Source organism: Hipposideros armiger, unplaced genomic scaffold (assembly GCF_001890085.2).
Source record: "Hipposideros armiger isolate ML-2016 unplaced genomic scaffold, ASM189008v1 scaffold_2, whole genome shotgun sequence".
NCBI classification, from domain to species: Eukaryota; Metazoa; Chordata; class Mammalia; order Chiroptera; family Hipposideridae; genus Hipposideros; species Hipposideros armiger.
The window spans coordinates 9,595,697-9,613,663 of record NW_017731352.1 but is presented as its reverse complement, the minus strand read 5'-3'; the positions used below and the strand labels follow the sequence as shown (position 1 = coordinate 9,613,663).

General features: G+C 45.1%; 1 protein-coding gene across 2 annotated transcripts in view; it reads right to left on the bottom strand.

Moving 5' to 3' along the window:
• ARHGAP25 (Rho GTPase activating protein 25) overlaps window positions 1–17,967 on the bottom strand; it is a 69,970-nt gene that overhangs the window by 3,305 nt on the left and 48,698 nt on the right. For both annotated transcript variants that reach the window (XM_019635760.1, XM_019635750.1), the window contains exons 4-5: window positions 14,066–14,182; window positions 1,913–2,120 (exon numbers count right to left, since the gene is read on the bottom strand). In XM_019635760.1, the coding sequence (XP_019491305.1) occupies window positions 1,913–2,120; window positions 14,066–14,182 (325 nt within the window). The remainder of the gene's footprint in view (window positions 1–1,912; window positions 2,121–14,065; window positions 14,183–17,967) is intronic.

Below are 17,967 nucleotides of genomic sequence, written 5' to 3'. Positions count from 1 at the left end.
TTCAACTCCTGATCTGCCAGAGATTAGCTAAGGCCTCTTAAATGGCTCTGCCCACCCTTCCCTTGAAGCATTGATCTTATCATGGGGAATGTCTGAGCGTATTTCTCACAGAAATACGGGTATATCAGAAATGTATCATCTTTGTGGCTGGTCAGTATCCAGCCCAGTAGAGACTGGACATGAGGTTTTAAAATTCATATTAATATGTTCAACGAGAGCCAGACACACCTGCACTAGAATCTGTCAAATTAGAGCTCCTTTGTTTTTCTCATTCCAGTGAGGCAATTTGGGGGATCTCCCAGGGAGATTGCATATAAGACTAGATGAGCTCCAAATGAGTATCCGCAAGGGTCATGACCTGGGAGTCAGTACTGGAGGACCCTGAGAACCCTTCCTGCTTATGGATGCATAAACGCTACCCCTTGGTTCTGGCAGTGGAGATGTGACACTTTTCCTCCTTCCAGCCCAATGTTTCAGAGGAATCAAAGACTCTGACTGTCAACGGGGCTGATTTCATAGATGCAAAAGCTCAAGTCTAGGGCAGGTGTTTGGCAAACCCAGAAATCACCTCTGTTCTTCCTGGTTGACTGTTCACATTTCTTTAGCAACAGCCCACCTATATCTTTTGATCAACTCAAAGCTAGTTAAAAATATAAGAAGCAAAATGAATATAAAGGTGGTGAGCTTCATTGACCAGGTGCCCGATAATGAAATGAAATGAAAAGCAATTTATGGTGCAGCCCAGAGGTCCTTGATGCCTATAGCCTTCTATAGTTCCAGTAACAACTGCACCCGTTGATTTCCTGTTAAAATATAGCACCCTTGGTAAATTAACCTATTACAGGCCAAAGGCAACAAAGACAGACATATAGTGGTCCAAACTAAGACAGTGGCTGTGAGAATGGAAACAGATGAGCCTTAGAGATGCTTAGGAGGGAGAATGGGCAACTTTGAGAACTGGAGTGAGAGGTGAGAGAGAGATGAGCGGTGAAACTGTCCATACAGCATGACACTCAGCTATTCACCCTGCTCCTCAGTCTTAAATACGCTCGTAGGGGATTTCAACTTTTGGAAGCTGGATAGCATTCAGGCCCGTCTTACTAAAGCTTGGTTATGGGCTGTTGATTTGGAAAGAACAATGGTTCTTTCTTGCCAGCCGGACAAGCACACATGGGCCACTGGGGCAAATATTGCCCAACAGGCAAAGAGTGTGCAATGTCAGGGTAGGGCTTGTACTGGCTGAGCATGGCAGAGAAGAAAACCTCGGTTGGGTGGCTGGAGGAGGTGGAGTGGGAGGGGAGTGGTGGGGAGAAATCTCCTTACCCTTGATATGCCCCCAACAGGTCGGGACAACCCCCACAGAGGAGACTCAGGAGAACACCAGGCTGCCAAGCTGTCAGTATGTACTCCCTCCATAAGGGCTCAGAACTCAATTCAGAATTGGGCAGTACTGTGGTCTCCCAAACTAATAAATGCTCGTTCTGGCCACTTCAGGGAAGCTGAGGAAAACGGAGCCTTTGTTTCTAGGCACGGTGCGTTCTCTACCACACCACGTCTGCTGTACAACCAGCTCAGCTCTTCCACATTCCTCATCTGCCCAGAAGGGTGGGCCTGGAGCTAAGTCCCATGTGTCTCCCCTACTCCACACTCCCCCTTCCCCTATATCCTAAACATCTCTTGACTCTGCCCAGTAGGCTCTTATTCTAGTTCACATCATCTCTCGGGTAACTGATCACCATACTCTCCTGTGCTCCAGGCGCTCAGATTCTGAATAATGAGCAAAACAAAAGGCTCTTTCTGTTGCAAGCCAGGCCTCTTGGAAGTGTCTGTGCGAGTCCCATAGCTCAACTGGATGAGAGAGATCTTCTTACCCAAGTAAGGCAGAGGGGAGGGCGAGGTGAGGACAGCGTACCTGTCAAACGAGGGCCGCTCCCCTGCATCAAAAGCATCTCTGAGCTGCTTTACCAGGTTGTCCTGCCCGGGCAGTCGGAAGATGCCCTCTTCATTCAGGCCATGTTCAAGGATGAACTCCGTACACTTCTCCACCAGGATGGGCACCAGGTGGAGGCCAAATTTCTGCTCATAGGCCACGGTCTCATCCAAGCGCTGGCCAAACACCGCTAGGAAGAGAAAAACAGGACCTGTTCATCATTCTGACTTCCATTGGATGAACTGACAGGTCAAAGTACTTTGCCTATTTCTTGATTTTCAGTATTGCCTATGACCTCAAAGGTTTTAAGGGAATTATACTAAACAAAGTAAAGGAAACAAATCACCCATAATATTTCCTTGGGGCTGGAAATTGGGGCAGTCTCTGTCAGTCTTCGTCTATGGATACACATTTTCACGTATTTAAAATAAAAATTCACTTCTACTGACTACTCGAGTGCTAGGAATTATGCTAAGCACTTTGCACACCTTTTCTTATTTACCCTTGACTGAAACCCCATGAAGTGGTAGCATTGTTACACCCACCTTACTGTTAAAGACACTGAGCCTTAGGGGCACTGGTGCACTTGCCAAGATCAGGTGCCAGGGCACCGTACAGTCAGAATTCAAGCCCGGGCAGTAAATGCAAGAGAATGTGCCCTTAACCACAGCAACAAGCAGATTGCTTTTCATTCTGCTTGCATCATATAGTATTAAAGCATAACCATCTATGACATGGATGTCTCATAGTGTGTTACGCCAGTGCAGCATTTTTAATAATTGAGGCTGTTTACTATGTTTTACTATTATTAACATTGCCACAGAGAACATTCCTCCTGGAATGTGTGTAGTGCAATGTATTATTTCTAATTAATTGCTTAATTAATTATTTGACATTTGGATGGATGGACTTCTCATTCTTTTGAACTATTTCCTTAGGGCAAATTCCCACATGTAGAATTACTAGGTGAAGTGGTTTGAACATTTTTATCACTCGATGGCATGCAAATTGCTTTTCAAAAATATTTTTCCAAATTACACCGCCTCCAGCAAAGCATGTGTGGACCAGCTCTATCCCAGCCCTATCAGCACTTGGCTCTACCCCAGTGGTATAGCAAGGTTAGTTCATAAATCAGGAGAATTGCTAGCTGCCCATTGTTTTCCCACCATGCCCCCATGCCCTGTGTGTCCTGGAGGCTCAGAAGATAGGTCATGGCTTTAGTCCCGTCCTGCCTGAGTTTCCCTCTGTCATAATTAGGATTTTGTTGCACTGACCACTTCTATCAATGGACACTGGTTCCCAAAGCCCTTTGGTTTTCCCCATGATTCTCTCTCTCTCTCTTGTTGGTCCCCTACATCCACTCTCTAATTAACGTGGATTCCACCTATAAAAAGCTGTAAGGAGTTCTTGAATCTCCCATGTCCCTTCCACCCCCACCCACTGCCCTAGGCCAGGCTGGACTCCTCTCCCACCCATGACTGCTTCTTCAAACATGTTCAAACCCTCCTGCTATTTACCTTTCTAAACCACTGATCTACCTGAGCACGTTTCCCCTCTGCTTACAATAGTTATCTAATTCTCCAATTGCCATAGCATTTTTCAAATTACACCTCAGAGTCCTAGGGGGTTCTTCTGCAGCCCCTCCTGCCAACCAGAAGGGCTGATATCTGTTTTACTTATTGCATTTCAGTGAGACTGATTAAATATTTTTATGGCTAACGTCTGAAAGCTGGGGCTGGTATTCCTTACTTAGGTTGGCATTCAGCCTGGCCTCTACCTACCTTTCTTGCCTGACTTCCTACCACGCCCCCAAAGGCACCTCACCGTCATGGTCTCAAAGCCCACAGTGCTCTCAGGCCTTCGTGCCCTGGGATAGTTGCTTCTCACTGCCCAGTCAGTTCATCTCTCCCCTCCCCATCTGCTGGAATTCTATTTGTCTTCTTTGGCCTGACTCAAATATTGTCACCTCTACTAAGACTTCCCTGACCCCAGCCTGAGAGATTCTGTCCTTACTCTGTGTACTCATACTCCATCTTGAATATCCCAATCTCTTTCCACACTGTGCTATAATTATTTGTAAGTCCCTCTCCCTGCACACTGTAGGCTCCCTGGTGCTGAAAACATGGGGACAATCTTTTTATTCCCAATGGTTAGCATAAAGCCTGGTAGATTGTTGACAAACTTTGCTAAATCACTTAATGGATTATTTTCACTTTCCATGATTAATGATAATTTTGGCATTTCTTTAGTTTAAACACTAAATCTCCTCAGTAGATAAGTTCAGCTTCACGTTAACATTGATTGAGTGCCCTGCCATGTGCCATCGACAGACCACGTGGAATGGGCTACACAGATAAGGGAATGTAAGATATAGTTCTTACATTCATTTAGCTCACCATCGAGTTATGAAAGAACGCCTTGCAAAATAATGAGAAAAAATTAAGAGAACGGCAAAACAATATAGAATTAGGTTCCTATTTGTCTGTGAAGGAAGCTGGATAGATATTTTCACTAAATTGGAGGGAAACTATTGAAATGATCTGACTTAAAATACAGACCACATGGCATTTGTAAAATCCCCTTCGAGGGGTCCATAGAGGAGCACTTCAAAGGGAAAGGCAGTTGAAATGGGACCCCACAGGGACAGATCACCCAAACACAATATGATGGTGTGTGTGCACGGACACATTAGAGCTATCAAGTGGGAGCACCATTTCTGAGGTCTCCAGGCAAATGCAGGTGATCTGGAATCAAGGGCCTTCTCATGCTTCTCTGCATAGTCAGTCCTCTAACTTCTCTGAGTCTATCATCCTTGTCCTGTGTTCGTTCTCTATTCCTCCCATATTCCACAGTCAGGCATTTCAATGCCACTCTCCTCGGTACACTCATTTCCCAGCACTCCTTTTCTCTCCATTCTCTCCACTCGGCCAATTTCCACTACCATCTCCATGCCTTCATCAGGCCACTGAGAGCTACAAGAAAATATAGCACACTATATCATGGAAATTTGTATTTCCAATCTCTGTAAGACTTTGGTGCCAAATCTTCACCACTCCCCTTGAGCTTACCACCCAGTCCCTCTCCTCTCTGTCTCAGCAGGTGAACTTGTCTGCACTTTTCTTTATGTCCCCAAACTAAGGATATTATGAGGGAACTCTCTCATTTCCATCCCTGCCTCTCTTATCCTTCCTCCTGTCTATCTGTCTATCCTCTCACAGAATAAGAAAAAAACCCTATGCTTTCTTCTAAGATGATGTTTACTTGAAGCATAGCAAACATCACTCCTTCTCTTTTGTATCTTAAATTTTTCTTTTTCAGTTAAAAAAAACCCCACATGAGTCTAAGTCTTTACCAATTTATTAAAGACTAATCTCCTACCCCAGGTCGCAAACAACCAACACTTGCCTTTCTTCTCTCCACCAGTATACTCATCAAAACATGTGTCCACTTCTTGAAAGAGTTGTCCACTGTCACGGCCTTTACTTCCCTTAGTATTTATTCCTCAACCTCTCAATCCATCCCAATCTGGATTCATCAGGTTGAATCTTTCCACTTAGTCCATTCAATAAAATTTCTAGCGCCCTTCTAATGGGAAAATCTGGCCTGCGTTCATTCCTCACTCTACTAGTCTTCACTGAAGACTCTCATGATGTTGATTCATCTTCCTCCTCAAGACTTCCTCCCTACATGACTACAAAACCATCCATTCTCATTGTACTCCCATCTCCATGCAGGCTTCTCTGCAGTCTTTCTTGTACCCCCTCCTCCACCTGCTCCTTTAGTGTGCCATTTCCTGGCGTTCCAACTCAGACATCCTCCTACTCTAGACATTCTCCTTGGGAAAGTTCATGATTCCATATATGCACATACCACCTACAAACTGGTAACTTATACATCCACATATCTGGTCAAGATCTCTCTCTCTCTCTCTCTTTCTCATTTCTTTCTCTTCCCCTCTTTCTCCTCCATTCTATAAGTCAAACATCTAATGGCAGTTCTTGCAGTATCTTCTCCAATCTCGCTCTCTCCACACCCCCAGCACTCCCAAATCACCACTTTTCCTGTAGCCTTCTTCGCAGGCCATAGCACTTAGCCAGCAAAGCACCAAGCACTTTCCTAGGCACTGAGAATACAGAACATTAACATAAGGTACCTGCCCTCAAGTAACTCAATTAGCAAAACTGTGAGTGTTCGAATTATCTACAACACCCCTCTTTTCCTCCAGATAAATCAGTACATTCTACAATACACTTTAAACCCTCTCTCTTCTCTATCCTTGCTGATACCTTCAAAATTACTGTAATGGCTTCTTTTGCAATTCTGTTTCTTGCAAATTTCTTCCACTGAATTTCACAAATTATTCAGCACATATAGATTGAGCATCTGCTGTGGACCAGCCACTTTGGTAGCTGGAGATTATGACACAAAGAATGAAAAATGCTCTTTGCTCTTGAAAACTCAGGAATGAATGTCCTTCCCCCTTTTCCCACCTGGAAACCTGATCTTCCTGCAGCCTAAGTTCAGATGTCTTCACCTCAGAGAGACTTGGTCACTCTATCTTCTGTGCTCATAGAACTCCTGTACATACCTCTATTTTTTCACTTCTCATGGAGTTTTATGATGATTTATTTAAACATCTCTCTCTTCCACTGGGCTTTGGGCTCCTGAAAGGTAGACAGTCCGTCTGGCTCACCATCTATTTTTATCTCCTGGCACAGAGCCTGACACATGATGGACCAGTCCTTAATGAGCTGTTACTACCCACTGTCTCCCATCCCTCCTGTTCACAGCCTCTTCTCTCCTGAATGCACTCTGATCAGCATTTCTTCAAACTCGCACTTGTCAGGATCAATGGCCTATTTTACATCCTTAAATCCCGGGGTCACATTCTCAGCCTTCATCTTAATTGCTCTATCAGCAACATGTGACACAGTAAATCACCCCTCCTTCCTGAGACACTTTTTTTTCACATGGCTTTTGGTCCACCACGCTCTCAGTTCTCCATTTATCTCATTGGCTGCTCCTTCTCAGCCTCCTCGGATGATTCCTCCTTTTACCCCTGTCCTCTATATGTCAAAGTGTCCCAGGCCTTCCTTTCCTCATCCGCGCATGCTTCATAACCTCAGGGCTTTAAATATCACCCATATGATGAAGACTTCACACTTTATATCTCCAGCCTAGAAATCAATCAAAGCTATTCCCTTCAACAAGACATAACCACTGCAAGTTCTAGAGACATCAGGACCCACAGGGTCCCTTCTTACGTGAGAGAAAGATCTTCCATGTGTTCTTTAGTTTGTCCATGTCAGGTTTCATCACTCTTCATCTCAGATCACAATTAAGGACCTTGGAGTCTAACAATCCCTGGAACTCCAGAGACCCAATCCTGACTTCTACCTACCTCTGACTTCTGGGTCCTGATTGCTACCCTTTGATCCTGGATGGGCATGAAATAGCCTAGATATGGAGAAATTAATGAACCAAGACATCCCAATGAAACCGAGGAAGGGACCAGTGAAGGAGGAAGACATCAGACAGTGGGGCGGGAGATACTTAAAGACCATTCTCCACCCCCAAGGACACCAAGGGACAAAAACCCAGGCTTCCCCTTCTGTGCCATGCCCCGAGTTGCGCCTGCTCCTTCAGGGAACTAGTGCCTTACTGTTTTTTTCTACCCTCTGCCAGCAACTCATTCACTCAGGACTGCCCATGTTGGACGAGTCAACATTAACAGAGACATTTCCATCTTAACAGGTACAAATTTTAATTAGTTAGCTAATTATAATATGTGCTGTAATAATTATAACCATTGATAAATTTAACTAAGCTAATTTTATGGCAAACTGTTCCAGAAGCTTTCACATGTGCTCTCATTTAGGCCTCTTAAGAACCCTAGGGAGTGGATACTACTGTTCCATTTACCAGATGAGAAAACTGAGCATCAGATGAGCAGTTTGACCAAGGTCACATTTGTGCCTTGATTCTAAATTCAGTGCTTTAATCCCGTTTGTTTAAAGTCAGTGGGATAAGATTGTCTAGGAGAAATTTCAGACATCATCAACTCTCAGGGGGAGGAAGAGGGGGGTGGAAAGCTGCCCAGTCTCTGCTCGCAGGCCATCCTCCAGCCTTTACATCTCAAGCCCCCTCCCCAGATTTGCTAAAAACCCTCAGGACAGTGGGTTGGTTGGGAAGGTGAAAATGGAAAAAAATAGCTGCCACCTCCTTTCTAATCTGGTCCTTCCTTCATCATCACTCCAACACTCCTGGATTCAGGATAACAGACTCGCCGCATCCCGCCTCCAGTCCAGCCCAACGTCACCAGGAGAGCCCGCCCCGCCCCCTCCCCACAAGCCCTGGCGGCCAAGCACTAGCACCTGCTTCCCAGGGATTCAATTCCAGAAGCATCCCCATCTCTGACAGGAGAGACAAGGAGATCCGGGCAAAGTGTCTTTCAGAAGAAGAATTGAATCACAGAATAGGGAAAAAATACCTTTCTTTCGGAGCTTGGGGGTTTTCTTCCTGAAATTCCAGCAAAAGATCAGTGCCAGGGTGGGAAAGCCACAGCCCAGTTCCCACTGCGGCATCCTGGGAATACGAGGCAGGCAAGGGTGAGGAATCGCAGCCTCTGCTGGGCCAGCCTCAAGCCTTTCCTCCTCCCCGGCCTGGGAGAACCATCCTCTCTCGCTTCCAGACCAGCACATGCTTGTAAACACTGCTCGGGTTCTGAATCCAACACAGAAACTCTGGGATCTGTCGGCACCTGCCCCAGCCCTCCCTTCCTCCTTCCCACACCACTTCCCCTCCCCTCTCACCTTTACACACATGACTCTTGGCTTTTAAAGAGTGAACATAAAGCTGTCACGGCCCACAATAAAAATAAGTGCCTCCTTTTACTTAGCAGCTAATTGTCAACTGCCATTCAAGGGATACCATGGAGGTGGGTTAAAAAAAAATCCCCCACACAAGCCCTTACCAGCATTGCCCCATATATCAATGTATCTGGCAGGAACACAGGATTTCACTTAGCGCTGATGAAGCCAGCCCATCCTTCCCTTGAAAAGCTTTCAGAATTGCAGGTGGCTCAGTCAAGGCTTCAGAGAGAATGGTCTTGGAGGTGGGTTGTTAGATAAACTAAAATGACTTCCCCCCTCCCACTGAGCTGATTTAGCAAATAGGGCAGCAACCCTACCAGACAGTCCCAGGAGACTTGAAATGTCTCTCAGCATCACTGGGGTGGGGGTTGGGAGTGGGGGTGCGGGATGCTGAAAGGCAGGAGCAGGGAGGGTTGCCAGGAAGGGCCCTGGGCAGTGTGATGCTGCCAACCAAGTGTTCATTCCTCCACTCACCGGCCAGGAACAGAGGACTCATCTTTGATACCACATTCTCCTTCCTTGTTGAATTCACTCGTGTGTCCTGGCAATGTTACCTCCAAAACGTTGCACCAACCTATTTACTTCTCTCCCTCTCCACCACCACCACCCTCTTCCAAGCCACCTTAGAATGAAGACCAACGTGTTTGACAAGGCTATCTCCACTGTTATCATCTTCCTCTCAATCCAGAGTCTATTCTCCTTTCTGTCACAGGACCTTTGCACATGCTATTTCTCTGAGACACTTCCTCTTCCCCTTTCTCTGCCTAGTTAGCCTCTATTAGCCCTTCAGACTTAAGCTTAATCATCACTAGTTCAGGGCTTCCCTGAACTTCGTGACAAACAAAATTTTTTTCCCCCACATGGTATCATGTGTTTTACCTTTGTGATACTTTGCAGAGTCCTAATTTTATGGTTTTCTTTGGGTTTTTATAAATTAATTTCTTTGTCTTCTACTACACTCTGAGTTCCTTGAGGGAAAGACTTTGTCTTTTTTTTCTTCTCTCTCTTTCCTCTCTCTCTCTTTCTTACTGTTGTGCCCCCACTGCTACTAGCACAATGGCATATGACACATGCTCAAAATATATTTGTTGAGTGAGTGAATAAATCTATACATGTCTGGTGTTAGGATTTGGGGAGGGGGATGAGGGAGTTAATGAAAACAAGTAAAAATCATCCCTCTTAATGTCCAGTTTAGCCAGAACACATGGAGTAACAATGAATCACAGAGGCAGCACACTCCCACAAGTTAAACTGTGCTGTAGATTGTGAAATCATGCTCTGAAAGACACAGAGAACTGTAAAAACTAGGAGGAAGCAAAGGAACCCTAGGTATTTAACAATTCAACATTTATATTCTCTGTGCCTAGTGCTGGCAAACACACAAAGGCGCTTAACACATGGGACCTAACCCAGGTTCTTGCAATCTGGCTGGGCCCCACAGAGCTATGCACAATTTAGTGCAGTGCTTATATGCCCAGCATGGCCTGAGAAAAACTTTTGATGGCCAACCTCCAGCGGAAGAGGGCAGAGCAGGTCCCGACGGAGTAACAATTTGCAATGTGGCTTGTCTGCTCCCTGGAGATGGGACAGAGACCAGGTTTCAGTGCAAGGATCCAGGAAAAGCAGAGCCCTCTAACTAAAAGGAGGAGGTGGTTTGGAGAAAATGGGCAGCTGTGAGCGCTGGAACAAGTTACCGGAAGTGGAGATGTGATCTCCTCGCTTCCCTTTCTCCTGCTTAAATGTAGAAAACCTGAAATCGGATCCAGAACTTCTGGGGATGATGTTGCCCTCTTAAGATGTGATATTGCGGTTTATAAGAAATATGTGTTTGGTCTTTGACTCCTTTCTTGGCACAGAGGTCCTAAAACTCTTGGAATTTCCTGTATGAGAGCCATAAAGGTATCTTTTATCTTTTGGAAAGTGCCTGTGGATGGGAGCTGGTTGCCAGTAGAAACAATCATGTGATTAGAGGGTTGGAACTTTCAGTCCCACCCTCCAACTCAGAACTCAGGGGAGGAGAGAGGGGCTGGGGGTTGAATCAATTGCCAATGGCCAATGATTTGATCAATCATAGGCATTTATTACAATGCCTATGTAATGAAGTCGCCATAAAAACCCACAAGGACAGGATTCAGAGAGCTTCCAGGTTGGTGAACGTGTGGAGATGTGAGGAGGGTGGAGCTCCTCGAGAGGGCAGGGAAGTGCCACGCCCCTTTCCCCATACCTTGCCCCACGCATATCTTCCATCTGGCTACTTCTGAGTTATATCCTTTTATAGTAAACTGGCATCTAGTAAGTAAACTGTTTTCCTGAGTTCTGTGAGCTACCTTAGCAAATTAAGTGAATCCAAGGAGGGGGTCATTGGAACCTCCGATCTATAGAACAAGTCAGTCAGGAGCACAGGTAGTAACGTGACCTTGCGATTGGCATCTGAAGTGTGTGCATGTTTGGGGGCAGTCTTCTAGGACTGAGCCCCTAAGCTATGGAATATGATGCTATCTTTAGGTAGGCCGTGTCAGAATTCAGTTAAATTGTAGGACACCCAGCTGGTGTCTAAGATGTGTAGGGAAATACCTCCGCATCCACATTGGAAATGGTCCCAGAATCAGATAAGGTGAGAGGAATGTTCGGGGCCAGCTACTAGAAGCCAAGGGGAAGAAGCTGGGTGTGCCATGAGAGCCATGTGGGCCGTCTCTCCCATCAAGGGAGAAAGGGAGCCAGAAAGGGGACTGGGGCAGGAAGAGGCCTTGGCTTAGAAGAAATGTCACTAGAGTGACTCCTAAAACTCAAAGTTGGGATTCATTACCTGAGGTGTATAGATGGACTACAGGGTCTGAACATATCCTGCAGGTGAATGCAAAATTGTTTTGTCTGAACATTTTTCTGGGGAGAGTATCCTTTGCTTTGATCAAATTCTTTAAGGGGTCTACGAACCATGAAGAACTTCGCTAAAGCTCACCATTAACATGTGTGGAGGTAGATCATTCTAGAGGGAGCAACCCATTTACCGAATAATTTCACAGATAAACTGGTCATCAACTAACTAAGTGGAGAGCCTAGAGGAGTAGAGCGCAGTGATGCTATGGGACGAGGAGGCCATTCCCTTGCCTGTTCATTTAATAAACATTTATTGAGCACCTACTACATCAGGCCACTGTTTGGATTCTGGAATACAGCATTACACAAAACAGAGGGGGGAAAAATTTGCAAAGTAGATTGAAGCTTTCATTCTAGCGAGGGGAGACCAACTGTGAACAAAACAAATGAGTACAATACTTAGCATGCCAGAAAAGGGTAAGTGCCAAGGAGAAAAATTAAGCAGGAAAGGACAGGGAGATCTGGGAGTAGGGTGGGGACAGAGTTCAATGTCAAATGGGGTGATCAGGGGCAGGCTCACTGAGGTGATGTTTGAGCAAAGACCTGAAGAAAGAAAAAGGCCAAGACATACAGGTCCCTGGAGAAAGAGGATTCCAGACAGAAAAAACAGTAAGTACAACGGCTCTGAGGCACACCCACACCTGGGGTGTTCGGGGAAGAGCAAGGAGGCTGGTGAAGCTGGAGTGCAACGAGCATGGGAGAGGGTTCTAGAAAACAAGGTCAGAGAGGTGATGGTGGGGACAGACGGTACACTCTGAGTCATCGGAAGGCTTTAGACTTCTCTGAGAGAGAAAAGCAGCTATTGGACAGAGCTGAGTGGAGAAGGATCTTGATATGACAGATTTAACAGGTTCACTCTGGCTGCTCTGTTGAAAACAGACTGTAATGTAGAGAAGATAGCATGGCACCTCAAACAAGATGGGAGCAATGAAGGTCGTGAGCAGTGGACAGGTTCTGGGGGCAAAAAGGCATAGAAAGTTTCACAAAGGGCTGCAACGAGGCAGCAGCTACATTCCCAGAAACTTTCCAATATTTGGGGGGGGGGGCATGCACTGCTGATCTAGTAGACCCAGATTAGGGGTGCCTTACAAGGGGCATCACACTGTGGCAGAAGAGAGCTGTCTACAGAGGCAAGAGCCCTGGCCCTGACCCTGGGCAGCTGGACCCCTTGGAAAAATCTTCTTCAGGAGCAAAGTTTCCTGACTTACAAATAGGAGGAACAAATGTCTGACTCGCCCCGGGTCCTCAGACTGGACTCTTCTGTCTTCAAATACCTTCTCATCCTGAGATCTATGATTTGGGTTCAAGGAGAGGCTTCAAAAACATCTGCAATGCTACATCAGAGCCCAACTCTGTTTCTTGAATGGATAAAGACTGCTACACTCGTGTTTCTCTTCCCTTGGACTTTCCCCTGCCTACAGGACATATGCTTGACTAGCTTCTCAGGGTGGTGGCCTTGGGTGGGGGAAGGGAGAAATCCCCATGTGGCTTATGACAGACTGCAGCAGTTCACTATGGCAAGGCTCAGCCAAGCACTGCACAGGGTACAGATGCTGGTTACAGCGCAAAGGCAGTATTTTGACTCAGAGCAGGTGCATACCATGTTTCCCCGAAAACAAGACCGGGTCTTATAAAAATTTTTGCTCCAACAATCTACATTTATTCATGTACAAAAATCTGCATTTATTCAAACAGTCATGTCTGGCTGACGATCTTAACTGGGGCTTATATTACGAGCATCCTGAAAAACCATGCTAGGGCTTGTTTTCTGGTTAGGGCTTATTTTCAGGGAAACACGGTAGTTAGATAACATCCACTACCCTTTTCAGTTGAGACAGCCTAAAGCACTGGACTAGGGAAAACAGAAAATGTCAACAATCTCACACTCCAGAGCAAATAAGGAAGGTTGCAGCTAAGCTTTTGCAGGCTGGACAGCATATAACAGAGCTTTAGTAAATAAAAACCTCATCTCAGCCTGATTAACACCATAAAAAAATATTGTGTTTAGGAATTGGGACATGGTTCATGAAATTATGCTAATCTGTTTTATAATAGGTTGCCACTGTTCAGGATCATGGGGGTGGGCACTCCTGAGTTTGGCTGTCCCATCCAGGTCACTTCTTTTCTTGTAACCCCCACTGGGCAGGTCACAGGCCACAGAACTGCCTCCCTGGCCCAGATCCTGGGTTCACAGGTGGACTCCAGACACCAGCTGAGATCACCTGGGGAGGGAACCTGGAGTCTGGGCAATAAGCATGGCCTCAGAGCCGTCTTCTGGTCGTCTTCTTTGAATATTGTTCAAGGAAAGATCACGTCTGGAGCTACTTCCTCCCCATCCCTGAAATATTACAGACACCTGCCCAGGAAAGCCTGCAGGGGTCCTTACCTCCAGAGGGCGTGCCAGCGACTCTCCTAAGGAATTTAACCCACTCCTCCATCTCCGACTGAGAGCTGGCCATGAGGACATAGGAGTCCTGTCCCGTGCGACTCTGGTCCCATGAAGCTGGAGGAAGAAGTAACACTAATGAAGGTCTTAGAGTGGTAAAGGGCTGGAGCAAGGGGAAGCAAAGGGACGCCAAACCGGAACTGCCTCCTTGGTTCAATTAAACAACCAGTCAAACAACACCGAAGCATGATCTGCTTAGCCTCAGTGGCACCGAATATCTGTGCACCCTTATTGTTTTTGCTGAAGCTCTAACTCTATAGACAAACCATTGACCACAATGTTTGCCATTGGCATGACTTGGGTTGAGAGATGCTCCCTTGGAGGATAGAAGCCATTTTCTACCAAAAAGGAAGAGGAAATTCATGGGGGGCAGTTTTGAGTATTAGAGGAGACAGGATCAGCACATACAATTTGAAGACCTCAGTCCATCACGCTGATCATGGATACTTTGCTAAGCTACCACTGAACGCAGCTGTGGGTCTGGGGGAGGGAACAGCAACTCAGGAGGGAGAGACAGTGAATACATGTGTGCCTTTCTCACAAAACTGGTGCTTCCTGTTCAGGATTGCTGCTCTCCTGCCTGCACAAGACATCGCAAATGGTAGGTTCTCGATATATCCATGATAGACAAAAGAAGTTTGTTAGGACTTTCTTTACTATTTTTCTTTAAACAGACATATGTAGTGTGATCTAGGTTTGGGTTTTCAAATGGACAAAACGGTGAAGGAAATGACAAGGAGGGAAGGGGGAAGGAGAGGAGAAAAAGAGAAAGTGGGCCGGCCGAGTGGCTCAGTTGCTTAAGAGTTAGCTTAAGAGCGCGAGCTCTGAGCAACAGGACCGCCGGTTCGATTCCCATATGGGCCAATGACGCTGCGCCCAAGCTGAGCTGCCACTGAGCTGCCAACAGGTGACAGGATGGCTCAGCAGGTGGCAGGATGGCTCAGCTGGTGACACTACGTGCTCCTAACAACAAGGTTGCCTGTTCAATGGTGGGCTATGCCCACCCGCAACTAAGACTGAACTCGGCAGCTTGAGCTGAGCTGCCGCCTGGATTGCTCAGTGGTTAGAGCACACGCTTTTAACAACAAGGCTGCCGGTTCAACTCCCGCATGGGATGGTGGCTATGCCCACTGCAAATAAGATTGTAACACAGCACCTTGAGCTGAGATGGCAACTGGCGCCCTCCACAACTAAGACTGAAGAACAGCACTTGGCTGGTCTCTCTCCCCAAGTCCCCAACACTGTTCCCCTCCCTCAATTCCTCAATTAAAACAAAGAAAAAAAAAGAATGAGAGAAAATGACAAAAAGAAAAATAGGAAAAGAGAAGGAGAAGAGAGTGAGAAGGAGAGCATCAACCATAGGTCTTAGGAAGGACAAGAAAATAACAGTAATCCCTTTCAATTACAGGATGCTATTAAATTTCAAAGTGCATTTGTAGACACCAACCCATTCTTCTCTCAGTGTCAGGGCATTTCCCTCAAAGAGAGCCTGTTCTAGTACCACATTTGTGTACAAACCTATGTTTTCTTGCCCCAAAACAAAAGGTTTTCAAGTTCCCATTGGTTCTGGCCTCTTGAACTTATCTTAATGTCACCAAGCCTAACCTTCTTTTACCCTCTGAGACAATTTGATTCTGAATCCATCTTATAATTGGGTCAGCTGCTCTTCTGACCAGAAGGGTCAGTCCATGGAAGCCCTCCCTGGCCATTCAGAAACATCCTGAGAGCCGGGTGCTTCCAGAAGCAGAACGTGAAGTAAAAAGTGCTCAGGGCAGAACTAAAAATTCTGTAGGAATCACAATATCTATATTTCAATACTTTGAAATAGTATCATTTCCACTCTACAGATAATGTCACCGAAGCCCAGAAATGCGAAGGGAACTGCTCATTGGTACCCTGTAAGCTGCTGCCAAACTCAGGGCAAGACCACTTGTCTCCTTTCTTCCAAAAGAGTTTCCATTAGCCCATATTGCTTCAAATTTGACCTTGGCCAAAATTTATCTGGCATCCTTCCCCATCATGCCTATACTCCAGTCTGCTGTATTGTCAAGACATATCTTTTCAGTTTACCCTGATTTCTGGGAAATCCTTTAGTTCCACCATGGCATCCCCATTGACAAACAGCTCTCAGAATGTTTCTGAGTAGCCAGGGCTTCCATGGACTGACACTTCTGGCCAGAAGTTCTGATGATCTGATGACAAAATGGATTTAGAATCAGGTCATCCCAAAGGGTAAAGAAGGTGAGGCTCAGTGGTATTAATACAGGTTCAAGAAACCAGAACCAAAGGGAATTTGAAAATCTTTTGTTGCCCCACCCAAAAAAACAAACAAAAACAACTCATGTTTGGGCACACTGGGGTGCTAGGAGAGCTCGCTTTAAGGGAAATTGTCTAACATGAATACAAAGCCATAAATAGAAACTCTACCTTGAAGCACATACTTTCTTTGACTTAAACAATCTGTTCAAATATGTCACCTGTCGGGCTGTTGCCTTATCAGAAAGGAATTTCCCTTTTTTTTTAACTGCCTAAGGGACTCTTATTCATCCTTCAAAACCTAACTCAAATGTCATCTTCTCTAGGGATTCTTTTTTTCAATTACAGTTGACATTCAATATTATTTTATAATAATAAAATATTACATATAGCGTAGTGGTTAGGCATTTATATAATTTATGAATTGATCCTCCTGATTAGTGTTGTACCCACCTGGCACTATACATAGTTATTACAATATTATTGTCTATATTCCCTATGTTGTACTTTACATCCCCATGACCATATTGTAACTACCAATTAATTTGTGTTTCTTAATTCCTTCCTTTTTCACCCTGCCTCCCAATCCCCCTCCCATCTGGTAATGATCAGTTTGTTCTCTGTATCAATGAGTCTGTTTCTATTTTTGTTTTGCTTTTGTTTTGTTTTTTTGGCTTATTTTCTTCTTTAGATTCTACATATAAGTGAGAATATATGATATTTGTCTTTCTCTAACTTATTTCACTCATAATACCTTCTAGGTTTATCCACGTTGTCACAAATGGTAAGATTTCACTTCGTTTTTATGGCTGAGTAATGTTCTATTATATATTCCATTGTACCACTTCTTTATCCATTCATCTATTATTAATGGTCACTTAGGTTGCTTCCATATCTTGGTTATTACAAATAGCACTGCAGTAAACATAGGGGTGCATATATCTTTTCAAATTAGTGTTTTGGATTTCTCTGGATTAATACCCAGAGGTGGAATTCCTGGGTCATAAGGTAGTTCTACTTTTAATTTTTTGCAGAACTTCCATATTGTTTTCCACAGTGGCTGCACCAATTTGTAATCCCACCAACAGTGCATGAGGGTTTCTAAGGATGCTTTCTTACATCACCTCTTCCCACTCCAAATTAACATCCCACCCTTATCTCTATCACAGCAGTAGCTAAATTATCCTGAACATTGGTTTCCTTATCATTAAAATCTAGGTAATTACTTAATATGTCCAAAACTAAAGCCATGATCTTCCACCCAAAATTTGCTACATGAAAAAAATCATAGCAAATCCATCTTTCCTATTGTTTAGGTGAAAACCTTGGAGTCAACCTTGACTTCTCTTTCCCACATCCAATCCATCAGCAAATGAAGTCTTCTCTACCTTCAAAATATGTCCAGGAATGGATTATTTCTCACCCCTTCACTATTCCCACCTCTGACTTGAGTAATTGCAAGAGCCTCCTCACTGGTCTCCACGTTCTGTCCTAGACCCTTTTTATTCTCAACTCAAAAGAGTTTTGAGGCCTTTTGAGCTCCTTCTTTTGCTCAGCCCGCTCCAAACTCTTTGGAGTGTGCTTTT